This window comes from Maniola jurtina, chromosome 20, assembly GCF_905333055.1.
Source record: "Maniola jurtina chromosome 20, ilManJurt1.1, whole genome shotgun sequence".
Taxonomy (NCBI): Eukaryota; Metazoa; Arthropoda; class Insecta; order Lepidoptera; family Nymphalidae; genus Maniola; species Maniola jurtina.
In genome coordinates this window covers 9,499,137-9,526,138 of record NC_060048.1, presented here as the reverse complement: position 1 = coordinate 9,526,138, position 27,002 = coordinate 9,499,137, and the positions used below count along the sequence as shown (strand labels likewise).

The window sequence follows — 27,002 nt, the reverse complement described above, 5'->3', positions numbered from 1 at the left end:
GATTGAATCTTTTATTTGGTAATTTGCATTTTTAGTGTACCTCCTTAGATTTCATTTTATTTTATCTCAATTTTTAAACTTCATATAAGTCGTTGGGTGATCTATGGTGTAAAAAACAAGTTAGGCAACATTAAAATTTTGACACGTAGACCATTTTGACAGCTTGCTAAGAACTGTTAATATTGTCAAAGTTGTCAAACACATGTCAAATTGGTGATTGGTCGAATAATTTTGAGCGAGCTCATCTTTTTCATAATTTGTGAATGTTTTGTTAAATATGCTAATCCTATCGGATACTAGATGAAATATTAAACTTTATTCGCCTATCTAAAAAGTGTAAGTAGATCTTTAACCAGTACTTGTGCGTTGCTCGGTTTGTTTTGCCCCGCATATTGTTTACACGTCTCGTAGATCCATGTTTTCCCTTTTTACAAAGGGGAGGATACGTATAGGCGTAATCTAAATAAACAGTGTTATTTCAGCATACGGGCACGGTAATGATCAATCTTTGATCAATTTATACTATGTATAACATTTCAAACTATACCTATGTGTTTTCTAAAGTCGATTATAAATACATATCTAATTAGTTACAAAAAAGTTGTTATTGTACCCTCGTTAGGTACTAGGGGTAGCAGAACAGATAGCTAAACTAATTGTAATTGTGGGTGATCACCCTATCAGTGGTAATCTAATGAATGCACAACATTACAACACCCCCTTACACCAAAATATATTGTTGCAATCCTTCCAATTGACTAGCAGTACCACTGTTAGCTAAAAAATATGTTTTAATATGAGAATCAAAAATTTAGCCAATCAAATAACTTTCCATGATACATATTATGATAACAAATAATAAGTAATTTTGGTTCGGTACAAGCGAAGGGAATAAAAACGAAATGTTGTTCGCTTTCTTCCTAGGTGGCTTGTTCCTCCTTTTTCTTCATCTTGCTGGTATAGCACACTTTTGTCTTAGGCTGCTTCGTCACATATTATCATGTGAGATTACAGTCAAGGGCTAATTTTTTATAAAAATCAAATCATTCTTTCACAGGCAATGATAAGATGATGCCGTTAAAAGACAACCAAGATGTGGCCACATTCCTTGTCACAAAACACTCATGGAAAGGAAGGTACAAGAGGGTTTTCTCTATTGGTACTCATGGGATCACAACATACAACCCCGATCGTTTGGAGGTGACCAACAAATGGCAGTACTCTGACGTTGTCACATTAGCTTCAGCGAAGCATTCTAATCCTGCTAACAACTATGACTTCACACTTGTCATGAAGAAGGATAAGAAAATTGATTCAATGAAGTTTTCTTCAGAACACAAATGCCTTATCATAACAGAGGCTTTTAAGTATAGGCATTTGTTTTCTGAGAAACCGAAGGATATTTATGTGAGTATTCATAATTATATTATGGAGTATGAATATGGGGCAGAATAAGTGTAAGCACTAGTGATGTGTTATAAGCTTATACACATGTGATAAATTTTTATTAATATTGCATTTTCAAAATATTTATGTAAGTAGCTCTGTGCTAAGCAAAGACGTAATATCCTTACTTACCAATATAACACCCTTACTTTAAACTCTTTTTTGATTAATCATGAACATCCACTTGGATTTTTTTTCATTCTGGCACTAACAGGTCTTCTTATTAATCTAGACCTATTAAAAGGTTTTTGCGTTAACTATTGTTATATGTATATAATTATATGTCCTTTGCAGAGATACCACTCATATAAACATCACTGGAGTGGTACTAGACTGCCCATAGTACTTGAAGTTGGCCCTTGTTCTCTAGAACAATTAGATCCTTCAACACACACACTTCTAGCTAGCTACCCCTACAGTGACATACAAGGCATTCTCCAAGTTAGGGACATACCAGGAGGATTTGTACTAGCCGTGGGGGGCTATAGCCGGTTACATCTGTTCTCCAATGTCCTGGATCACCAAATAATCATAAACAAGATGCTAGAAATGGCCAGTTTAAGTCTAAATATCAGTATTAAAGTGTTGTCCGCAACTATCACTCTGGATGACTATCATAACCAAAGATTTGGCAAGTACAGGTAAGAGATGATATTGTGCTAATATAATTTTTTTATAGACTTAAAGTTTTCTCTGTCTTTAGCCTGTTGTGGATTGAACTTAAAACCCTTGCTACTAAAGTTTGACAGCTACAGTATGAGAATTATAATCACTTTTGATTGGCTGACCCTCTCTTTAATGGCTAAATAGTTGCAGCAAGATTAAAAATGACAAAAATTGCAACTGTTGCAATGCAACACATTGCAAATGTTGCAACTTAAAACTTTCATGTTAAAAGTTAAGACCCCTGCTGAATGATTCTTTGAATTTCATTTTGGGTTCCATGTTAATGAGTGACAAAGGATGTCTGTTTATTTATATAAATTAACTTTAATTAACCTGCTGTATGTGTTGGTGTAATTTTCATAATGTTTCCTTCATGTAAACCAAATGTTTATTTAAAATGATTCACATGACCTTCACCTTCTTTCTGGTTATCTGGTGTTTTTGCAATGTACAATCTATGTGTACAATATATTTTATAATGATTGTGCCCTACATTTCAATGAATAGAATATTAATAGAATGAATAATATATGTAATATATTCACTATAATTGAGGCTAGCAATAGAATTTTCTAGTTTATATGTAAAATAACTAAATACCCTAAATGCGGGCATGATACCAATATTTGTCAAATTAAATAGGCCTGTCAGGTGTGACAACTACATTTAAAGACAATAAAGTCTTCAAAATAGTAGGTCCACAAATATTGCTAAGGCCCGGTATCGAGATTTCAATCAGATCTATTGACAAATATCTGATTGATCTGTTAAATACATCCTTGCTCATCTCCACTTTGATGGATATCAGGTCTTATAATTGACTACAGCCTCATTTCATGGAGCGTATTTGACATAATTTCCTGATACTTTGGATATAAAAACAATAATTTATTATTAAAAAACACCAAAATGGTAATTAAATTGGTCTTGGCAGTGGTGATCAGCACCAGACATCCCTGAGCGAGTTCATGGTACACAAAGTGAATCCGGCGCGACACATGGAGCCCATGCGTCGGACACTGTGCCTCTCAGACACATGCATATTGGAGAGAGATCCACAGACGTACTCAGTAAGTTTCACATAAGAAGCTTGTTTTCGTTTCACTTTCGATCAAATTGGGGTTCCATTTGTTCAGATTTTCGTATGAAATCATAAAAGCGAAAGTTTGCATGTGTGTGTGTGTATGTTTGTTACTGTTTCATGCAAAAACTACTCAATGAATTGGGGTTCCATTTGTTCAGATTTTCGTATCACACTAATATTATAAAGGAGAAAGTTTGTATGTGTGTGTGTGTGTGTGTGTATGTTTGTTACTCCTTCACGCAAAAACTACTGGACGGATTGGGCTGAAATTTAGAATGGGGATAGATTATACCCTGGATTAGCACATAAGCTACTTTTTATCCCGGAAAATCAAAGAGTTCCCACGAGAATTTAAAAAAACCTACATCCAAGCGAACGAAGTCGCGGGCATCAGCTAGTACACATAAATAATTTGTTGTAAAATGGTGACATATAACTACGGAGTGGAGTGGACCCAGTCTATAACAACTTGAGTATGCACGGGAATGATAATGTGAGCGCTCCTAATATCTAGTTATCGCCATACCACTTCGGCTAACAAATTAGAGCGAGAGATCGGATTTCAGTGGTTGCCGAACTCTCGCTCTCACTTTCTACCTTTAGAATAGCTCACTCGCAAGTTGGTTATATGTAAAGAATTTTAAAAATTGGGTATTTTCCTACATTTGAATTTGATAAATATTGTTACTTTATTATAAATTAGGATAAAAATAATGACGTACGCTGAAACAAATATTAAAATCCAACAAAGATTTACAAAGTTACAGGCATTTCAATTTTGGAGTGGGAGGGTCTTCTATCCCTTTCTTGCAAAACGAAAATTTGTATGAAACCGCACGAAGCTACTATGGCTTTAGCACGGAGTGACGTCATAATGCTATTATCGCTATCTCTGTCTAATCTGAAATATTTAAATGCTTATAACTTTTTTGTTATTTGATAGATTTAATTAGTTTTTTCTGTTTACATCATTATTTTTATCCTAGTCTATACATATAATAAAATTGTAGAAAAGTGGTGTCTGTACAATGGAAATATATAAAAAAAAAGTAGCAGGGGTTGTTATTATATCGATGCCGAACCCGAAATTGTAATTAATTTTTTTTTTGTCTGTTTGTCTGTTTGTCTGTTTGTCTGTGTGTTTGTGCACGCTAATCTCAGAAACGGCTTATTCGATTTAGACACGGTTTTCACTAATATATTGTAGTAAGCTTCACTTAGGATTTAGTGTTTATTTCATGTCAATCGGTTCATAAATAAAAAAGTTATGTCAATTTAAAGAATCACGGCGCCTCGCGCCTGAGCGTCCGTGGCTATATAAAGCGCGAAAAGTCACTATTCCACGCGAACGAAGTCGCGGGCACAGCTAGTTTATAATAAAGTAATAAAAAATTGGAGTAAAATACCCTATTAGTAAGGAATAATTTAAAAAAAAAAGGAATAGGTATCTCTTTCTAACTTAACCATGGTCCAAGTGTGAAAGATTTTGTCAATTAGTTTATTCTTATTTTTTTTTTATTCTTCAGGTAGTATGTCTGCGGCCGCTGTGCGACGTATTCGCCCTCGTGCGAGACCCTGATCACCCACAAAAGTTCTCCATTGAATATCTAAATGGTCAGACCCGCACGTATTTAGCAGGTGAAAGGTAGGTAGAAAAAAAAATCGAGTTTGAATAGTTGTATAGAGAGATAGTGTAGTATTTGCCAAAAAAATATATTTTTTTTTAAAAATCTAAATCTACGCAGACGTAGTCTCAGGCATTATCTAGTGTGAAATATTTTTTTTTTTACAATCTCAATTTTTACAATCTTTTTTTCAAACAATAATATCTATCTGCCATCAGTTTTCTAGTTTCTAGCCATAATCAGATTTTGGGTAAGTGTGAGTTTAAATTTTTAGGGGGCATTCCAGTAAATATCCTCCCCTCCATATATTGTAGAGTATGGAGTATGTTTATCTTTCATCCAATTCTAATATGTGCCATCTTTTAAGGCGTTTAGTGTTGGGGTTTACAAGCAATTTCTGTGCCAATGCGTTGGGATGTTTTTCCAGTTTAAGCTGTACTTTTTAGAGTGTGAAATAAATGAATTTGGAATTTTTTGAACAGGGATGCGCTACTAGCGTCGCTTGTGGACGGCGTGCGGTCTGCGGGGCAACGCGATGTTCACGTGCGTTCGTCGCGCACGCCGCGGGGATACCGCCTCGGCCCTTTGCACCATCCCGTCGATGAGGAGACCGAGTCCAACCATTTACGGTACGATTATAATTTGGCAAAATGAAAATTAATACAAGACGATAAGTGTACCGTTGCATTGAGACGGCACGCGAAATAGCGCGCAGGTTGCGGGAGTCACGCGGGTCCCAGTGACTAGTCAAGGCTAACCAACACATGCATCTAACGTCATCCCAGGGTCAGAGCTTCACAGGAGGCGCCCTTAGAAAAAGGCTGACTTCATAGACTCCCAGGGCGGAGGTTCACTACTGCCACACCTCAGTGCGACCAGTAGAGTCTACGCTACTCAATCCGAAACAAAACATCGCTGTCGCCTTCCAACCCGCTCCATTCTCCACAACTGTCTCATTCAAGCGGTATCCCTATAAAAAATTATCCATTCAGCACGTTTGCTGGCACTTGATACTATAGTTACACTAAAACTTGGAAAAGCAGAAAAATGGGAAATAACCCGATAATTTATACGAATGATTGCTTATTTAAACCTTCAATTAAACAATTATTTATTTTGTCACAGATTATTCCAAAACCCAGTACAAGCAGGGACAAAAGTGATGTCAAGAGCAGAAGTGATCGAACGCTTCAACGCCAATGTCGGATACAGCGGTCTCATTTATTCCGTCAGCCAAGATGTAAGTTCTCATTTTGTGTGAGAGTAGTATTAGATAGCGTTTGTAACATTTCCATAACATATGCCTTAAGGTGCAAACAAACTACGGTATGCCGTGTCATGGTGCAACAGAAAGAAGGGCAGAATTAAAATTTTATATGAAGACGTATATGTTCAATCAATCAACCAGTCACTGCTGGACATAGGCCTTCCCAAGAGCGCGCAACCACACAGATCCTCCGCCTTCCTTATCCACCCACTTCCCGCTATCTTCTTGAGGTCGTCACTCCAGCCACGTTTATATTGCAGTCGTTTATTTGCACCTTCACAGACATTTCAAATTTTACACATGATTGCTTTAGTCCACTTTCTTTGTAGTATTATTAAGTTATTTTGCCTGTTTTCATAATTTAAACACTAACAACACATTATACAATATACATATTAACAATTGTAAAGATATTATGCATATAACAATAATGGTGGTAATATTGCACTTGCATTTACTGCTGAGACCATTTTGATTCAAAAGTATGGAAAACCACTTAAATCTTGAAAAACCATGAAAAGAAATTTTTATTGTTTTTTTTTTATTTAAAAAATAAGAAAATTTTTGAGAACCTGATTGCTTTACTATATACTTGCGAGTTTAAGTCATAGGTGCCTAGATTAGAAGTCTAGGACGAAAGGCATTAAAATAATCACAATTATATCTTTTTTTAAATCTATGACATCTGAGCTACTACAGAATTTCTGAATTTTTGTCAATATATGTCAATATATGTCAATATATGTCAATATCTATGATTATGTCTGTAAAATATTTGCATCAAGATTAATCAAACCCTTTAGCTTTATAGCTAAACCACAACAGCACCTCAGGCAGAAAATTGAATATAAAATTATATTTGGCATTATGTTTAAATTATTTATCAATAATAAATAAATTTTATAAATATACATTAATTATTAATTAATAAATTTAATAATAAATAATTTCATACACATTGTGGCTAATTCTATTGTACACAATCTCCTAAACTAGACAGATCTAAATCTAGTGTCATCCTTTAGTGCAGGGAACATTATGAAAGAGATAGCAATAAATTTAGAGCCATCATTGTAGTTTATTGTTTTAATAGAATCAGCCACGCTGTTATAAACTTAATTAAAATTGCCTCATCTTTGTTCAAAGCTACGCTGTTTCTATAACTCACAATTTCATTTCAACAAATCTGACTTCTTAGCTACCTCATCAATGATGTAATTACTTAGGCATGTTAATTTTATGTTGTTGCCTTGTAGGCTCGACCCCTGTTGTGGCTGTTTCTTACGTGGGATCTTGTAAGTCCCTATGATGTTTATTTATTTTCTGTCCCTTGCCTTTTTTGCAACACCAGAACCGGCCATAGTGTATTTAAATTAATAAAACAAGTTTTCAGAAAATAAATCTTAGTTATTTTGATTATTATATGTCATGAGATACACCTGCTTAATTTTCTATTAACTTCAAAACAGCTTTATTAATGCCTTACCGTTTTTTGATATTAATAAAATTATTTGCTTGGCAATAAGACCTATCAAAAACCGTGAAATTAGTTTTAAAAATTAATTACCATACATAAGGTTTGCGGTTTGCGTGGTTTGCACGTGGTTAAAATGTCATATGGTCAAACAAACGCCTCTCACAAAGGCAAATCTTAAGTTTTAATCTTAGCTAGCTTAGATAATGCCACAATAATACTAGTACTGACAAGATATTCAAATGTGTAAAATTACTCACCATCAAAGTTGGCTTATATTAATTACACCTTAGGATAAATTATTCTTTAGGATTGCTTGAAAAATACAAGAATTAAATAATATTTTATTGAATTAATTAAATATTTTGCTAAGGCCGGCTCTGTTCTTCAATTCACCAAGCCTTGGGATTTCACGTAGATCTCACATTATGTAACTTAGGTGGTTTGGATAGTTGTTCATAAAAATAGATTTTTACACAATTATATGATTTTATTAAACTTTGTTATTGGACAAAATTTTAGTCTTACATAATCCCATTCTCTTTTGGGGACTGCTCAAAATGTAAATAACTTATATTTAGTGCTGTGTATAAATATTCCATATTCATCTGTAAATATGTAAATTTTCATAAAACAACCCGATAATTCATTTTATTTAATTTTCGGGTCAAACCAATATCCAACCAAAATGGTGCAATGAATAATTTAAAACGTGGAACATTTGGTATTTACAAAGTTTTTGGGAGTTAACAACATTGTTTTTGAACAGGTCTTGCGAAAAATCGTACAGTAACATTGTAAATTGTAATATTGAAATATTAGGAACGCGGCATATCTACGTGGGCAAAACACAGAAGAATAATTTCGGTATATTTGCGAGATTTTCCGCTGTATTTCCCCTAACCTATGAATTATGAAGTGTTAACATTTTTGTCCCTGGCCTTATTGTGTTGTTAACTTGACACGTTTGATACCCAAAGGACTACATTAACATTTTTCAAAAACCGAACAAGTATATTTATACATAGCGTCCATTTTCCAGCGTCTATTCGCGGAAAACAAGGAGAAGTTGATCACGGGTGCCTTGACTGCTATCATGAGCAGTTGTCCATCGGGCTCCAATCTACCGCTGAGGGAGCTAGAGGCGCAGTTCCACGCACTACGGCGACTGTGCGCGAGTAAAGTGGGATTCGCAGCTTTTACTGCTCTCTCTGGGTAATGTTGTAAGGAATTTACTTGTACTCGCTTTGTTGTCTCCACTATCATATTGCAACTTTATATTTTAGCCAATAGTGAGTCTCAGCCAATCAGAGGTCTATCGTCATTGTTACACTGCACTATAGATGTCATTTTGAATCGCCCTATGAAAAAAAAAATCAATGTCACCAATTTTTCGTCAATGTCACCAATTAAACTGTGTAATAAAGACATTCGCCTCCAGTGCAACTAACAACAGTGTCAATGATGAAGAACGCAATCTTTACAATTAATAAGCACATTTTGATAAGAAATGTTCATTTTTAAGTTCAAAAGTTCCATTTTTATTCATTTTTGTTTAAAGAAGTTTTCAATTCCAAAAAGTCTGAGTGATGTATAAAACTACGTGTGTTGGCGCAGGTTCCGGGAATGGATGGGCAGCGCGGTGGTGGGTGCGCTGAGACGCGAGTGCAGCGCGTGCTCGCACGCGGCGCTGGACGCGCTGTGCGCGCTGCTGCAGCCCATGCACGCGGAACCCGACCTGAGGCAGGAGCAACTCAACAAAGCCAGTATGCTGGCTTCGCAGACGTTCCTCGAGGGCTTGCTGTCTATGTGGGCCACGCATGTTGTGAGTACTGAAATGATAAAAAAAATAACAAAATTAAAAAAATCTTCTAAAAATTAAAATAATTCGTAAGGGATTTACTTGCATATTTAATTATTAATAAAAATGTTACGCGCAGACAGGGGGCAGCGGTGCGTTAGTGGTAGCCGCCATGTTGGATTTCCTCACCTTCGCGCTGTGCGTGCCGTACAGCGAGACCACGGACGGCAAGCAGTTTGACCAGCTCCTCGAAATGGTAGCTGGTCGAGGACGTATCATTTTTAAACTATTCGAGGTATGTTCTTTATTGATTGACTCTCATGTTAGTGTACGAACTTTAAGGTTATTTTTTGAAATTGATTTGAATTTAAAAAGTAATAAAGGTTGTTTAGTAAAATCAATATTTGGCTCATTCGATGTCATACAATCTGTTGCTAGGAGGCCAACAAGAGTAAACTTGCAACTTGCATTGTCATGCAATTCCAACCTATGTTTAAAATAAAATTTGTTTTGAACAAACAAATAGACCGACTAGAAAGCGAGTTAGTACAATTATGTTAAAATGCACTTTAATTTTTTCTTTATTCATTTTGCCCAGCACCCATCAGCTGCAATAGTAAAAGGCGCAGGTCTCGTAGCTCGAGCGCTAGTGGAAGAAGGCAGCGGCGGAGTGGGCGCCAAAGTACAAGCCTTAGCCTTAGCTGAGGCGGCCTTGCCGAGACACTTGCTCCACGCGTTGTACACTACCGCCGCGCCCGCGAGAATGCAGCGCCGGCATTTGGCCAGGCACCTCGTCGCGCTTTGGCTGGTGGAACACGGGCCTGCTAATGACCTACTGAGAAGAATTATGGTAAGTGCACTAGTAAAAGAAGGCACTGGTGGTGTGGGCGCTAAAGTACAAGCCTCAGCCTCAGCCGAGGTGGCCATCTTTTATCGAAGTGGTACCTTGTGCCACAGATTAAAAGCTCTAATCTCTTTATTTATTATATTTATTTATTTTTTCTAGCCATCAGGGCTATTAGCTTTTCTGGAATCTGTGGAGGCGCCACCAGCAGCAGCTTTAGAAGCAGAGCGTGTCGAAGAGCGGGACAACCTACAGCTGGCGCAAGCGCAAGCGTCCAATCGACCACGAGCGCCGCACTGGGAGGCCATCGAGCGACAGGTCAAATACGTAGAAAAACATATTGAGGTGAGGGTTTTTTTTTTCTAATATTTATCTTCCATCCATCCATCCATCCATCAGCCTGTAAGCGTCCACTGCTGGACATAGGCCTTTCCAAGAGCGCGCCACCAAACACGGTCCTCCGCCTTCCTCATCCACCCGCTCCCCGCCACCTTCTTCAGGTCATCGGTCCAGCGGGCTGGAGGTCGTCCCACACTGCGCTTACCGGTACGCGGTCTCCACTCCAGAACACGTCTGCCCCAACGGCCGTCGGTTCTGCGACAGACATGGCCTGCCCATTGCCACTTCAGCTTGCTAATCCTTTGAGCTATGTCGGTCGCTTTTGTTCTCCTGCGAATTTCCTCGTTCCGGATTTTATCCCTGAGAGTAATACCCAACATAGCTCGCTCCATAGCGCGCTGAGCGACTTTTAGTTTGTGGATGAGGCCAACTGTCAGTGTCCACGTTTCTGCTCCATACGTCATCACAGGTAGGACACACTCATTGAAGACCTTAGTCTTAAGGCTTTGCGGTATCGACGATTCGAAGACCTGACGTAGCTTTGAAAATGCTGCCCAGCCCAGCTGGATTCTTCTGTCAGCCTCCTTGTCGAAGTTGTTTCTACCGAATTTTATAATCTGGCCGAGGTAGTTATATTCCTGAACAACTTCGATGCTGACATTGCCGACGGTGACGGGTCTTGAGGTAACGTGTTCGTTAAACATGACTTTCGTTTTGTCTATATTCATCTCAAGACCTACTCGTCTGGAATATTTATCTTAATCAATTCAAAATGCTAATTATAAGTGAGGTTTTAAGCGGGGGTTTCGGTTCTGTAACTTCACTCACAAATTCATAATGTTAACATCTTTAATAGATTTGCGATTCTAGGTAGTGGGAGTTGTTAATTTGTCCCTATTAGCATTTGAATAGGGTGATAAGAATGTTCATATTTTGTTGTTATTTCAATTTATAGTTTCATCTTGTTAATCCGTATGACATTGTAATCATTGTCAGTTAATTAAGTGTCCAATAAAATCTTAGTTAAAAATTTTACTATATTATATCACATCATTGTGGTCAACAATCAACATGTTACAATGTACTTCGATTGTAACAGGAAGCGAGTTGGAAGCTAACCGGATATAGTATGGTATGATCACAATGGTTAACTGGATTCTATGCTATACTGTAGAGTTACTTCATTTCTTTTATGTATACCATACAAACCTGACTTTAATAAGCTAAATCGAGGAATAAATGATATAATAATAAAATATATTCGAAACTTTAAACTTTAATAAAATTGCTCGAACCATGGCTAGTACTGTCGCAAAATTGCTAAGTTCCCCATTTGTTTCTATTTAAGATTTTGAGTAGTGTATAAAAAAAAAAAAAAAGTTTTTACCAACTGGGTAATTGCAATAAACTGGTTTTGATTGCCTAGCACTACGCGTCACTAGCCCTGCAGCACTGGGCACAGCGGACGCGCGGCACGGACGCGCGCAAGGAGGTCCGCGAGCGCCCCGTCGTGCTGCGGCGACGCAGGGAGCGCGTCAAGTCCACCGCCAACTGGCCCATGTTCTACTACCAGTTTCACAGAGATCATGCGCTGCCTAATCTCATTTGGAATCATACTGTAAGGATACCACCCTTTTAAAAAGTTTGCAATTTCTTAGTTTTTATTACGTTTTTATTTTTTATATCCATAATAACAACGCCTATAGTAGAGTTGAGTGGTCGAACCACGGCTTCTTTGATAAATTTAAACCTAGCTTAAACACAGCAAACACCTACATACTTTGACATACGGTTGAAAAGTTGTCATAATGAAAATGAGCGCGCTCTAGTGGCTGGGTGCGAGGAGTCAGTCGATTTTCTCCCATGTTTTAGCCGCCACCAAACTCTACGCGCCATAACTCGGCACGGTGGGTTTACACTGGCCATCGAAAACCCATCCGATATCCGTAACGATCAGTTAGGTTTCCATAGTGAATTTACCATTCATATTATTCTGAACGATATCGAAAGGTCATTTATTTATTTAAAACATCTTTATTGGCTATTTCTTAGCACTAATACAAAGAAAAAAAAATACATTCATTATATTCATTAACGCACATGGTATATTATCGAATCGAACATAAAGGTTTACCATGAAATCTTATATCCCTTCAGCATGTATATAGGTAACATTGTATCTTAATAGAAATGAGATCAACACATAAATATCTACTTTTCATCACACAAATTCGATTAAGAAGACCAAAAAGACTCCTTTTTTCTGACTGCAAATGAAAAATCCTCCTAGACACGTGAAGAACTACGCAACGCTCTGGAGAACGAGTTGCGTGCGTTCGCAATGGACCGAGAAGTGGCGGGCGGCGCGCTCACTTCCTGGAACCACGCGGAACTTGAGGTCCACTACCAGTGCCTGCAGAATGAGGTCAAGATCGGCGATTACTACTTACGGATACTTCTTGAACAGAAGGACAACGATGATAGCCCCATTCGAAAGTCGTAAGTCCTTAGGGTTTCTACATTTTTGAGTTTCCGTCATTACAAGAATGAGATTTGTACTAATTCTGAGCACAAATAAATTTTACAGTATTCGCATTATCTTCTTACTAATGTAGTATGAAATGGACAGACACAGTTTGACAGTTTTAAATTTAATTTAAAGCTAAAGTCATGAGGTTTGATTGATCTCACGACTTTAGTTGTCAATCGCAAGCCTATTGTTTTTTGTAACGTGCACTAAAATTCTGAGTCTTTAAATGTAATAATAGATAGTGTATCTGTATGTGTGTGTTTGCGAAAATTTAATTCACAAGAAGCAATTTCAGTATTACTAGCTAATTTTTTGTAAAAGTACACCAAATAAGTGACTGAAGATATTCTTCACAATTTTTGCATGCCACTTTTACAACATTTATAATATTATTTTTACGAATTACTTTAAATTGACAACCCTTGATTGGTTGATTGAATCTAATTAAAAATTTTCAGATATGAATTCTTCAATGACCTATACCACAGGTTCCTATCAACACCGAAAGTGGAAATGAAATGTATGTGTCTACAGGCGATGACTATAGTCTATGGCAGATATTACGAAGACATTGGGCCTTTCGCCGATACCAAATACATAGTGCAAATGTTAGATAGAGTAAGTTTTTTCCTTCCCTACAAGAGATCTAAGTCCAGCAGTGGGCGTCTATCGGTTGACGATAGACGACAACATAGTCGGTACTTTTTCTGAATTTTGAGGGTATAACTTAAAATATCTAATCAATGTGTTTTATCTTTACTTTGTTTCAGACTTGTGATAAAATGGAAAGAGATAGATTAGTACAGTTTTTAGCCAAATTAATTTTACACAAGAAAAATGTTAGCGAAATTTTAGAGTGGAATGGTATAAGGTATGTAAAGTTCAGATTGATATTGTCAACGTGTTTATCTATCCTCATCTGAACATTCAGATCAAATTAGGGACTGAATATAGCTCATCTTAAAATTCCTGTAAGATAAATTCACAGTTTTGTTTAAGCCAGACAATTGTGAAAAGTCGGTTGATTGTTCTACACAGATTTAAAAATTCAAGCTAAGTGTGTTTATTTTCAAAATTGCTGAGATAAAGTGTGTACAACCTTTAGGAGCAAACAACAAAAAATCTTCACTCGATAAATTTTTACATACATATTTTACACATGGACAACAAAAGTGTCCGTATTCAAAATCTTGATTTTTTGATATGGCCATTTAAAGCTTTGCGTGTAGCGAAATTGAGTTTAAAACGACAAAATATAAAGTGACACTAGTGTCATCATCATCAATCATCATAGAAGTTATCAAAACAAGGATCTTTACAAATAACCTGTTTTTTTCTCCCAGAATTATAGCTAATGTAGTTGCAACTTAGAATTGTCAATTTATGGATGATGCCATTTTATTTTTCAATGCGTGATTTTATTCTTGGTTTAATAGAATACTGGTAGACCTCATGACACTGGCGCATTTACACACGTCGCGCGCGATGGTGCCGGCGCAGACCAACGTCATCGAGGGGCCAGCGCAGACGGGCGACGGCGACCGTGAGTGGTACTATAATGTCGAGACTGGGGACAAGGTTCAGAGGAAAGGACCTGTTAGTTTTCAGCAGGTCAGTTATGGTACTTTAGAGCCAATGAAACATGTAAAACGTTATACCTATTTGTTATGTGGAAAATATTTCCTTACAAAAGTGTCAAATTCCATAGCAATTTATTTTATAGCCACAAGAAAGAGATTGTCTATTTTCGTAGTAAGTATTGCCTACTGCTAAACTACTTCATCGACTCCATTATAAGGGTAAATTGTACTTTTGACATAGACAGTTAACTACCTATGCGTTAACTGTCTCTTAGACTTTCACAAAATGTATGAATTTGAAAAATGAAAATGAAAATTTATTTATCAAATTTAAGTACAAGAGTTACCTACAATATATAATATAGTTATTTACTTAACTACAATAATTATGAACACCCATAACGCAATGCATGTACGTTTTTAATTCATGAAATTAAAAACAATTTTAGCTAAAAGACCTATACAAAAGCGGGGAAATAAACAACAAAACAAAATGCTGGGCGAACAGCATGGAAGGATGGAGGGCTTTAGGAGGCATTCCGCAGTTACGGTGGAGTCTAGTGGCGAGAGGCGCGCCCGCTCTCACCGAGACAGAGCTCGCCGCTACCATACTGGATCTACTTATCGCCTGTGCGCGGTACTATCCTAGCAGGTATGGTTCTGCACCTATAAATAAAAGCACATATTATGCAACCTGTAAATATGTACTCACACATTACACATATTATCCTAACCATCGAACACCACACACGTTAGATGAGCGTTAGATAACACACGCACACACACACACGCACCCGCAAATGAGCACACACTGAACGCAGTTGGAACGTTAAGAGGCGTGTGAAAGAGAGTATATACCAGACATACACACTCTTTCACACACCTTTTAACGCAAAACAAGCACACTACACGTATACTAGACAACACACTACCGAGGAGGTTCTAAAAAAGAACTTAATAGAAATCAAATTATTATTTTTTAAATCTAAATGAATAAATGATGGATTAGTTGAATTTTTAATTTCACTAACTTAATTGCTCTTTTCTTCAAGGAACTATATTTTTACAATAATAATAATAATTCAATAACATGTTTTGGATTTTCTTAGAGACGAAGAAGACGCAGTGATAAGACCTTTGCCTCGAGTTAAGAGAATGCTTTCGGAACCGGCTTGCTTAGCACACGTAGTCCAACTACTATTGACATTTGATCCCATTCTCGTTGAAAAGGTAACTATCAATGCAGTGGAGAACAAGTACGGCCAGTGAGAAACAATGTTTTTCCAACATATTGTAATAATACTATGACGTTTTCTTCCCTTTCTTGTCTATGCATAACAAAAGAGCCAATGATAGTCTTCCAAAGATTTTTGAACATTCAACCCCTAAAGGGATAAAATAGAGGTTTCTTTGTGTACTCCACACGAAGTCGCGGGCATACGCTAGTTACCTAGAAGTTATCGTAGTGCCCAATTTAAAAGTATTGTTTGCGATACAGTTAGACGACCAGTAAGCTCTAAGCTTAGGCACAATCTGAAAATTTGTACAAGTTGCCTGATATTGATATAATCTTTAAAGTGAAATAAAAAAAGAAGAGAGCAAAATTAGTTCACAGATGTATCGCTTCTCTTTGGCCGTACTTCAGTTTATTTTCATTATAATTTAGTGCTTAATTTCATCGCAAAAGTATCAATTGAAGAAATATTTTTCAGGTGGCGACGTTACTATACGAAGTGATGCAAGACAACCCCGAGATATCCAAATTATATTTGACTGGAGTGTTCTACTTTATGTTGTTGTATACCGGGTCAAACTTGTTACCGATTGCAAGGTTTTTGAGGCTTACGCACATGACCCAGGCGTTCAGAGCAGATCAGGTAGGTTTCTCTTTACCAGGTAGGTTTTTACTCTTACCTGGCTGAGTTTATTTCGGGTACTTCTCAGACCTGGGCGCGTTCGGAACCCTCGTAACCTTTAGTTTTAAGTTTACGTAATTCATTATCACTGTTACGTCATTGTCTTACAAAAATTATTCAACAAGTGACAGTCAAAAATTGTACAATGTTACCTATTTTGAATAAGTGATTTGCTTTGACTTTATACGAATGCGATTCTTAGTTACCAACTTAGTAAGTTGGTACAAGTAAAAAAAATAAGTCTCACCTACAATAGCAATACAATTTTATTTTGACACATCTTCATTACTGATATCTGATTTTGTTGGTCGGATGACGAATTTTTAGCCAAATGTAATGAACCTAAAATCTAAGTTTCAGTCAGATATGTGATTTCAAGTCTTAATTTATATATTTTTTTCATACTTTCAGTCCAATTCAGATATAATGCAGCGTTCTATACTGGGCCAGCTATTACCGGAAGCAATGGTGTGCTATTTAGAAAATCATGGTTCAGATAAATTCGCACAGATCTTTCTTGGTGAATGGGATACCCCTGAGGCGATATGGAACTCTGAAATGAGGTATTAAATAATCGTCATATTCATTTTAATAGCTTATCATTGAATTGATGAGTTCAAGATAGGGCGCAATGGGTATGAATATTTTTTTTTGAGTGAAAATCAATTTAAGAGTGGTCGTTTTCAAAAAATTAACACAATTATTAAGTTGTTAAAGGATCGCCGGTGGATTCGCTTGGGGATAATACAAATGCTCTTTATTCCCTATCCCGTGGGAATTTCTAAAAATCTAGCTCTATTCGTTACCTACATTATCACATACATCACGTCGCAATGGAGCAACGGATCGACGTGATTTTTGCATGGGTACAGTAAAAAACCTGAGAGAGTGGTATAGACTACTTTTTATCCCGGAAAATCAAAGACGTCCTATTCCCACAGGATTTTTAAAACCTAAGTCCACGCGGACGATGTCGCGGGCAACAGCTAGTTTAGAATATTTTTTTCAGGCGCATGTTAATAATGAAAGTATCGGCTCATATCGGCGAGTTCACGCCGCGCCTGCGGGCGCACATCGCGGCGCGCTACCCCTACCTAGCCATCCCCGCAGTGCTCTACCCGCAGCTGCGCAACGAGCTGTTCTGCAACATGTTCTACCTGCGACATCTGTGTGATACCCAGAAATTCCCTGACTGGCCTATACCAGACCCGGTAGGTTACTTTTCCCTTTTTCTATTCATTTCTTAACGTCAAGATTTTTTTTTTAAATAAACAAATCTAATTTGTGACCTAAAAGATTTGTTACCAAACTTGTATGTTTCGTAACTTGTATGTTGTGTAATGTCAATTTTGCAAATTTTTGAAACATACCTTTTTTAAGAGCGTCGTTCGTCCATATAAAACGTCATATTTATCCTTACAAATCATGAGACGAAATTAAATGAGGAATTACGCCCTAACAGACAGACATTCCCCTGAATACTGAATTTTAACTGCTACTCAAGCTATCAGACAATTTAAATAGTGTTGTCCAAACAACAAACAGCAACATCTTCAACTTTGAGTTTATTTGTTTGTAGTTCTTCAGAAAAGTTTATCCCGTGCTGTCGGAGAAAGGCTTACATAACTACAATACCTAACCTACGCTGTATTTTTTCTTATTCTTGATAGAATAATAATGCGCGTACATATGTTTAGGTAGGTCTTCTGAAAGACGTGCTAGAGGCGTGGCGTCGCGAGGTGGACAAGAAGCCCTCGTCTATGACGGCGGAGCAGGCCTACATCGCGCTAGGCCTCGAGCCGGGGACGCACGATGAAGCAGCAGTACGGAAGGCCTACTACCGTCTGGCACAGCAGTTCCATCCGGATAAAAATCCTGAGGGACGGGTAAGTGTTATTCGTATTTGTGTTGATTACATACATAGTTTGGTTTTCATATTTAGGCGATTGTTTGACTTCTCTCGACGACCCATCTGGCTTACATCGCTCTGGGCTTGTTCACATGTTTATCGATTTAGTCACTTCTACAACTAAATTGTCGCACGAACTTTTCTCTGTTCAGGATCGTTTCGAGGCAGTGAATCAAGCGTACGAGTTCCTGTGCAGTCGGAACGTATGGACTGGCGATGGACCCAATACAAACAACATCCTGCTTATTCTGCGCACGCAGACCATATTATTCCAAAGATATTCTGAAGGTAAATCTCTATTTGTATACCAAATCCATATTATTTTACGTAGGTATGTCATGTTTTTTTGTGTTCCAGCGTTATGCTTAGAAACCTTTAGCTGACTTGTTGTTTGTATCTAGTATTGTCTCCGTACAAATACGCGGGCTACGGTGCGCTGCTACGCACGGCTCGGCTAGAAGCGGAGGCCGAGTCTCTGTTCGCGCGCGACACCGCACTGTTGCCGGCCGCGTGCGAGCTCGCGCACGCCACGCTCGCCTGTTCCGCCCTCAACGCTGAGGAACTCTGTCGCGAACGCGGCCTCGAGGTATGTTTAAATATAAGAAGAGATAATAGAAAATAGTCGTAGTAAATTGCATTATTTTGCAGCTAATATAATAAACTCAAAAATCATGCGGAAAACTCAGATGTCTGCCGATTTTACAAAAAAAAATTACGTTGCCAGGTGTTACAAGAGGCGCTCTCACGCTGTGTGTCGGTGCTGGGAGGCAGCAAGGAGGGCAGCACCGCGGCCGCCGTGTGCATGCACTGCGCGCGCTGTTTCGCGGTGGCCGCGCGCTTCCCGTCGTGTCGCGCCGCCGCCTCGCAGCTGCCGCAACTCTGCGCCGACATCGTGCCGCTGCTGAGACGACCGGTGCGTGCTATACCTTAACAAGCGTTACAAGAGGCGTTCTCGCGCTGATTCACGCGCGCTTCGTGTATCTGAAAACATTATATAGTATATATATATATTACTTTTCTACATGTTCTACAGGAGTTAGGAGAGACGGCGTGTGCAGGCGCGGAGGCGGTGGCGGCACTATCCGCAGACCCGCAGTGTCGCGTGCGGTTCGCGCGCGCGCACGTGTTGCACGCGCTGCTGCCCGCGGTCCTGCGCTACGACTACACGCTCGCCGAGTCCGGTGTACCCAACGAGGGAGATAATAAACAGGTAAAATATAACACGTGCCAATAAAAAACTAATCGAAACGAAGCAGTCATTATCATTCCGTCTCATTCACTGTACACAGGTATGCTGTCTAAATAAGATCGAATGATAAACGGGATTCTTTTCGATTCGTTTTTTATTGGCTCGCATTATAACCAAGCGGCATTAATTTTAAATTACACCCTCTATAGTAAAATAGGTGGGGCTTAAGGTATCGTGGGGCACTCAACAGAAGCAAAGTTTCATGCGCATTGCATAGAATATCTATTACAGTCTCGATCATTCATACGCGCTACCCAGCCAAGCATTCCATTGTTGCTTTCGTTCATCCAACTTGTAACGTGTTACGCTGGCCATATACTATCAAGTTTACAGTGGATTTGAAGTGGTATCCAGTCAACTGATAGCCATACACCGTCAAATTTACTGGGCGCCGCTTCAATTCCGCTACAAACTTGACCGGTAAACTTGATCGTGTATGGCCAGCGTTAGGTTTCCATTCCAAAAATACGTTAAAAAGCTGCGCTTCAACAAATTTGACGAGCTTTTCACATTTTGTTTATTATTTGTACAGGAAGTGGCGAATCGCCTAGCGACGCAATGCGTAGCAGCGCTTGCGGCGTTGTACGGGCCGCACGAGGAAGCGAGCGAAGTGGACGACGATGTTCGTCGCGCGTTACATGCCTTGCTCACACCACACCTGTGTGAGAAGTTGGACAGCTCCGATACACATGAGGTTTGTATCAATACTTGTGGCAAACCGTCTTACGATACAATGTTTTGTGCGCTGCAAATATAAAAGGAAAAGTTGACTGACATCACTGACGAACTGACTGATTGACTCACTTATCTATCAACACAGCTCAAACTACTGGACGGATCGGACTGAAATTTGGCATGCAGATAGCTATCATGACGTAGACATACGCTAAGAAATCATTTTTGAAAATTCATCCCGGAAGGGTGTAAAATAGGGGTTTGAAATTTGTATGGTTCACCGGGGCAAGTTGCGGGCATGAGCTAGTAATCTATGAGCATATTAGACAATTTGATACAGAACTTACGGATAAAGGAAGTTTAGACTTTTTTGATTATTCCTCTCTCAGCGCAAACGATAAATAGTTCGGTTTGAAAACTAGGACCTTCAAATTGGAATAACATCTTACGGAATTCGGCCACAAGCGGTGCTGCATGCGCATTGCGCATTCATTTCATATGTTGTAGATAATTTTGAACACATTAAACTAAACATGTAAATCATTGCAGCTTCTCAAAACGCTGACTTCCAACTGGAAAACGCCGTACCTTGTGTGGGACAACAGTACCCGAGCGGAATTGCAAGAGGCGCTTCGAAATCGGCCCACTGGTGAAGATGAGCCATTGGTACCTCTGTTGCAATACTCCGCCCATGAAGGCCTACTTTCCGTCGGTGGCGTCTACTTGGACATTTACAACGAACAGCCCGACTTCCCTATTGAGGTAAGAATAAATGCAATTTTTATTTATTTATAGATAGACAAGCGCTTAGCCACAAGCAGACCTGCTAGCAAGTGATAATGCAGCCTAAGACGGAGCGCGCTTGCCTACAAGTTGCCTATTCACTCTTGACTTGAATGAATAGACCTTTTCTTCCCTTAACAAGGCATTACATTACTTAAATCCTGAAACTGCCCAATCTGCCCTGTGTGGATACCATGAGTATTGTGATATGAAATATACGAATTCTCGCCCAGAAAATTTGTAAGTTAATCTCAACTTAATTACATGTTAAGTATTCTAGTATACTATATTTGTATATATTTTTAGAATCCCCAACAATTTGTGTTGGATCTGCTCAAGTTTATCGAAGAGGAGACTCAGGCTGACGTGGTGGAGGAGAAAGCGGAGCCCCTCACATTAGCGTTGAATGCACTCGCCAATTGTATTATAAAAAATCCTGGTAAGATCCCATATTTTTACTCAATAATATGTTTGAACTTTGCATACAGAATAAAATTTTGATTTGTTAATTTTTCTGAATATTATGTTCTAGAATGTAATGAGAAATCTAAAATTTCCAAATAAGTTTTTAAATGTCCCATTATTTTTCTAGAGAAATATAAAATCTTTCTACTAGGGGCTAATTTCTGTAAGTGCATTTGCTAAATGGGAGATTTGAAACTCAATTCAAAAAAATCTTTTATTTTCAACAAAACATTATGTTGTATGATTTCTATTTAAGATTTAGGGGAGAATTGACTAAATTAGTTTAGTATAATTGGGTGATAATGTTTTGTTATAAATATTTTATACTTTCAGGCGTAGAAATCCAGTGCATCGGACACTTCGGCCTAATATTCGGTCTGATGTCGGCTCGAGCCTTGCCTCAAGCTTCCGAAGCGGCGGTGCAAGTAGTCGGGGCCGCGGCGCGCAGTCGAGAGTGTGTGGAGGACATAGCGGCCGGGGCTTTGCTGGGACATCTACTGCCGCTGTTGACTCCCACTCGACCAGACGCGTTGAACGCGCTCGCTGCTTTGCTCACTGCCACGCCTCTGGTACGAGAGGCTTTGGCTAAAGGTGTGTACAATACTTCAATTTAGTTCTAGGGCTCTGACCGCACTCCAAACACCTTAAATTAGTGCCCAAAATGATTCCAAAAGAGACTCCGAAAGTAGTTTCAAAATGTCATGTAAAGTGTCTGAAGAACATCACATTAGTCGCTAAAGTGGCTTAAAAAGGTTTCGAAAATGGTCACTAAGTGCTTTTTGAGGTTTGGCTAAAGTATGTAATGTATATTACTTTTAGTTCTAGGGCTTGCGGTTAGAACTAGAGTTACTGTTCAAAATATTATAAAACTCTAAAACGACCCTAAAATTGCATCAAAAGGGCTGAAAGTTTCAAGATATGAGGAAATTTTAACTTCAGATCTAGATTTTATAAATTAATGACATGATAATGTGCTAACAACTTAATAAATAAGCATTCTAATTGCAGGTGCTGTGATATACTTATTAGATTTATTCTGCAACTGTAAGATACCGGAAATAAGAGAGATGGCCGTGGACCTGCTCGCACGAATGATGGCTGACAAATTACACGGACCAAAGGTACCGTTATATTAAATTCTATCGTATCTTTTGAACTTCTGATATTATTATATTATTACTAGATGATGCCCGTCACTTCGTCCGCGTGGATTTTGGTTTTAAAAATCTCGTGGGATGTCTTTGATTTTCCGGGATAAAAAAATTCCTATGTCCTTTAGAGGTCCAAACCAAATTTCATGTAAATCAGTTAAACGGCTGGACTTTTAAGAACCCGTGGGCACTCTTTAATTTTCCGGGATAAAAAGTAGCCTATGTTCGTTCCCAAATTTCAACAAAATCAGTTTAACTTTTGGGCTGTGAAAAGCTAGCAGACAGAGAGAATAAATATTTCTGTAGTAAAATTGGGATATTTATCACAAGGTCAAATACGTTGGACTACTGTGTCTCCTCATACTGTGGTAATAGTATTCTGTACTGATAGTGTCATACCCCCCGTTCAGGTTCGTCTCACGATATCGCGGTACGTGCCAAGTGTATTCGCCGAGGCCATGCGGGAGGCGGGCGCGGCGGGCGCGTTACATACATTCGACGCGGCGCACGAACACCCCGAACTAGTCTGGGGCGACGAACTTAGAGCGCGCGTGCGTGCTAACCTAGCACAGTTGCGAGATAGGTAAGTTTATCTTTTTCTTCCATTATTTCTCCTTGTGCCTTTTTTTTCTCCAATTTAATTTACTCCTCGTTCGCTCTCATATTTTATTTACTTTTTATGTTCACGTGTTTCAAAATAACTTGGTTGGTAATAACGCCAATTAATTTTAATGACTTTTGACGCTTGTTTTATAAACAAAAATAATAATCATGTCTGCCAAAAGGTTCGCCATAAATTTTGAGTTGCTTATCAGTATTCGCGGGTTGTTTGTAAATTAAATTCTTCTATAATTTGCCTTATATGGATACAAGGGAAGTTTGAAGCTTTAAGGTTCTCAATTAGATGAAAGCATTCCGAACCAGTGGTAGATGCTTTTGGCGAATTAAAAGTACTTGTAAAAATCTAATGGAATAAAAATATTTTGTATTTTGAACTAATCCAAACATAATTTTGTATTAATAGGCATTATACAAACCAAATCCGGGACCCATCAGTATTATTCGAAGACCGCGACCCGACGGAGACGGGCGAGGAGGCGTGGGCGCCGGCCGGCGAGGTGGTGGTGGGTGGCGTGTACCTCAAGCTGTTTCTGCAGAACCCCACGTGGAGCTTGCGCAGCCCCAAGCGCTTCCTGCAGGAGCTGCTCACGGAGACCCTCGCCTCGCTACACAAGGACTCTTCCGAGGTAAGCAAGGTCAATTTTATATTTATACAGTACACCACTTTTGGTGCGAGTGTCACTGGGACATAAAATTCTTAAAAAATCAAAATGCGGATTGCATGCTCTTTAATATGCGGGCTGAGAAAGATGTAGTCCGAACGGCAGTCGAGGTTTTTGAGAACTTTTAAATTACTTGTCTAACAGGGCAGCAGAGGAGACACGTGCGCGCGCGCGTTAGCGGCGCTGCTGCGCGCGCGGCCCGCGCTGTGCGAGGCGTGCGCGCAGCTGGGAGAGCTGCCCCGCCTCGCGCGGCTATTGCCGGCGTGCCCCAAACATGCCGTGCCTGTACTAGCTGCGCTGGCGCAGACTCAGGTAAATAGAAAACTTTATTGCACACAAAACTAGAAAAAACACAAAGAAACTATAACCTAAAAACAATTGTATGCAAAAGCGGCATTATTGCTTAAAGCAATCGCCACCAGGCAACCTTGGGTGAGAGCAGAGACTATGGGTGTGGGATAGTACCTACCACATATTTAGTAGTATAATTTAAATTGTATTCATTGTCAAGCTGAAGTTGCGATGTTACTTTTTATAACTTGTTTAGGGATTCGAGCTAATATAGGGAACTCTCTCTTGTACAATTGTATAGAAGTAAACTGATTGGATAATGGGTGTGACTATTTCCCTGTTAGTTCGACTCCGTGAACAAGGCATAGGTTAGGGGGAAACCCTAATATCGTTTGTTGCAGGCGTGCGTGCTGGCACTCAGTCAGACGGACGTGATGTCGGGGCTGAAGACGGCCGTGAAGACGTGTCGCGAGGTGGTGGGCGCGGCCTGCGACGCGCTCTGCTCCATCTTCAACAGCACCGTCAACACGGACAAACTCGTTCTGCAGGTATTATTTAGTTAACCTTTTAATTTTTTTAGTATGTGTAGCCATTTATTTATTCAGCGCAATGATAAGTAAATAAATTTTATGTCGCACAGGCAAATTGTGAAATTTAGTGTTCCTTCAAACTGTTCAGATGAATACCTACTTTAGAAGCCTGCAACGCATTCGCTACTTGTTAATCGGATAAAATTGCATCTCGCAATAATTTACAAGGACTTTAACGTTATGAATCTAAATAGCGCTTCAGCTTTCGGCTCTTGATTCCAAAACTAAATCAGAACAACTTTGTATACCCGGAATTAGAAGCGCCAGTATTGTGAAAAGACCCTATATAGCACCTTTGCTATCGATCCTTTTGATTCCACAACTGCATACAAGGTATTAGAAGTGCGAGCATTGTGAAAGGGCCCTTATATTGCGACTCTGCATTCGATGCTTTTGATTCCACAACTGAATCGGAACAATTTTTCATACTAGGCATTAGAATCGGAGCTGGTTAGCGAGTTGCTGTCAGTACTAGAGGGGAGGAGTATAGAGGGCAGCGCGGCGGCGCGCGTGGTGGGCGCTCTTAAGGCCATGTGTCGCAGCGGCGCGCACGCGGAGCGAGTGCGAGCGTTGTTGGCGCGCTCGCCGGTGTGGGAGCAGTACTCTGCGCAGCGGCACGATCTATTCATATCTGCGCCGCAGCATCATTCCATTGCGGGTAAGTTGCTTGCAAATCCTAGGATTTTCATCGTGTAGATGGACACTCAAATCACTGATGTTTGAAAAAAATATCTAGTTAACTCCCTTGTTTCTAAGACCCTTGTCTTGAATTTAGCGAGCTATTATCAGTAATAAAACGCGCGTGGTGTGTGCACTCAAGCCATGTGCTGTTGGAAAGCTCTCCTGTGTTAATCTATGTTTTACATAAAGCCACAAATGATTACTTAAAATTCAAAATTCAATATTGACATTCAAAATACCGATTTAAAAAAAAAATTTTGGGACCCAACTAAATCTACTCAGTAGTTGATTTGAATGTGTATTCTGTAGTGCAAGAGGTGATGTAAGTCAACTCTTGTATAAATTGGTAATTATTTTGTTGAGCAGCGGCGCCGCAGACCGCCGGCTACCTGTCCGCGCCGCCGTCCGCGCCGCCCGCGCACCCGCCGCCGCTCGACTGACCGACTCGCGCCGAGCCGTGCACTGAGACGAGTCTACTGCTCACTAGCTCAGAGATCTCATGTTCTTAATTATTCACACACAAAAAATAGTGATACCAAACTTTTTGGATGCTTCACAGTTAATTCTCGAACTTAAAGAAGTATATAATGCGTGAAAAATGAGTTCTCACGCGCCATTTTACCTTTGTGTGAAGTGTCATGTCAAAAGTACGTTAGTTAGTTATAATTTTTATCCCCTTGAGGAAAGACAAAAGTACGACGTTGGTTATTTATTTTAAAGGTAAACCGTAATTTTGACGTGACAGTTGACCCATAGAGTCAAAATGGGGCGCGAGAAGTAATTTTGTATGGACTATACAGCTCTAGCAACCTATACGTGAGTTACGTATAGTAATCACAAAGATGCGAGTTAAGATTTGGACGCGCACGCGAAAACGTTCTTATCCGATTTGTGAAATCAGTGGCAAAATTTTGAACGATCCATAAAGTTTGGTGAGATCTATATGAGATGTTATAGATTCTATTTATATTAAAATCGTATAAAAATGCCTATCAAATTCTAGGTCGAAATTCCAGTCCGTTATTTCGTACCAGTGCGACAATATCGCATAATCTAAGAAAATGTATCGCAAAAATAAATTTGAAAAATTCCGATCAGAATTATGCACGTATTTCGGAGGCAATCAAATTGATCTTAGGCTATTCACCTATGCACTGAATCCGATCCGAATCCGAGAATTCTCGATCCCAATTAGCCGTACTATTTGTATGAGGGTTTGCGCACTAAATCTGAATTTTATTTTCCGAAGTCATAAAATGAAATTCGGATCTAGTGCGCAACCCCTCTTACAAACATTACCTACCACGGATGTTTCGAACGGACATTGCTCGGATTCGGCTTGAATGCAGTGCG

General features: G+C 39.1%; 1 protein-coding gene across 2 annotated transcripts; it reads left to right on the top strand.

Annotated features, from left to right (window-relative positions):
* Nucleotides 1-188: 188 nt before the first annotated feature.
* On the top strand, nucleotides 189-26,466 carry LOC123875384 (dnaJ homolog subfamily C member 13). 2 transcript variants are annotated; one of them, XM_045921180.1, is made up of 39 exons: nucleotides 189-336; nucleotides 1,058-1,407; nucleotides 1,741-2,087; nucleotides 3,047-3,182; nucleotides 4,723-4,841; nucleotides 5,304-5,450; nucleotides 5,947-6,061; nucleotides 7,345-7,383; nucleotides 8,605-8,777; nucleotides 9,180-9,387; nucleotides 9,503-9,658; nucleotides 9,962-10,213; nucleotides 10,370-10,552; nucleotides 11,973-12,164; nucleotides 12,837-13,045; nucleotides 13,535-13,694; nucleotides 13,847-13,947; nucleotides 14,513-14,687; nucleotides 15,106-15,308; nucleotides 15,766-15,886; nucleotides 16,369-16,533; nucleotides 16,984-17,135; nucleotides 17,582-17,783; nucleotides 18,270-18,458; nucleotides 18,634-18,769; nucleotides 18,883-19,067; nucleotides 19,206-19,394; nucleotides 19,515-19,691; nucleotides 20,263-20,424; nucleotides 20,955-21,167; nucleotides 21,495-21,627; nucleotides 21,987-22,244; nucleotides 22,662-22,774; nucleotides 23,215-23,387; nucleotides 23,829-24,051; nucleotides 24,232-24,399; nucleotides 24,780-24,926; nucleotides 25,401-25,626; nucleotides 26,016-26,466. In XM_045921180.1, the coding sequence occupies exons 2-39, from the start codon at nucleotides 1,069-1,071 to the stop codon at nucleotides 26,087-26,089; spliced, it is 6,660 nt and encodes a 2,219-aa protein (XP_045777136.1). In that variant the 5' UTR covers nucleotides 189-336; nucleotides 1,058-1,068; the 3' UTR covers nucleotides 26,090-26,466. The 2 variants fall into 2 exon arrangements, with proteins under 2 accessions (XP_045777136.1, XP_045777137.1); XM_045921181.1 differs by lacking the exon at nucleotides 7,345-7,383.
* The last annotated feature ends 536 nt before the right edge of the window (nucleotides 26,467-27,002 follow it).

Bases quoted from the DNA above. Each gene is read 5' to 3' on its own strand.
- LOC123875384 (XM_045921180.1), top strand. From the start codon at position 1,069: ATGATGCCGTTAAAAGACAACCAAGATGTGGCCACATTCCTTGTCACA. The intron at 19,692-20,262 runs GTAAAATATAAC...TTATTTGTACAG, and splicing joins ACGAGGGAGATAATAAACAG to GAAGTGGCGAATCGCCTAGC. The intron at 24,927-25,400 runs GTATTATTTAGT...TTTTCATACTAG, and splicing joins CGGACAAACTCGTTCTGCAG to GCATTAGAATCGGAGCTGGT.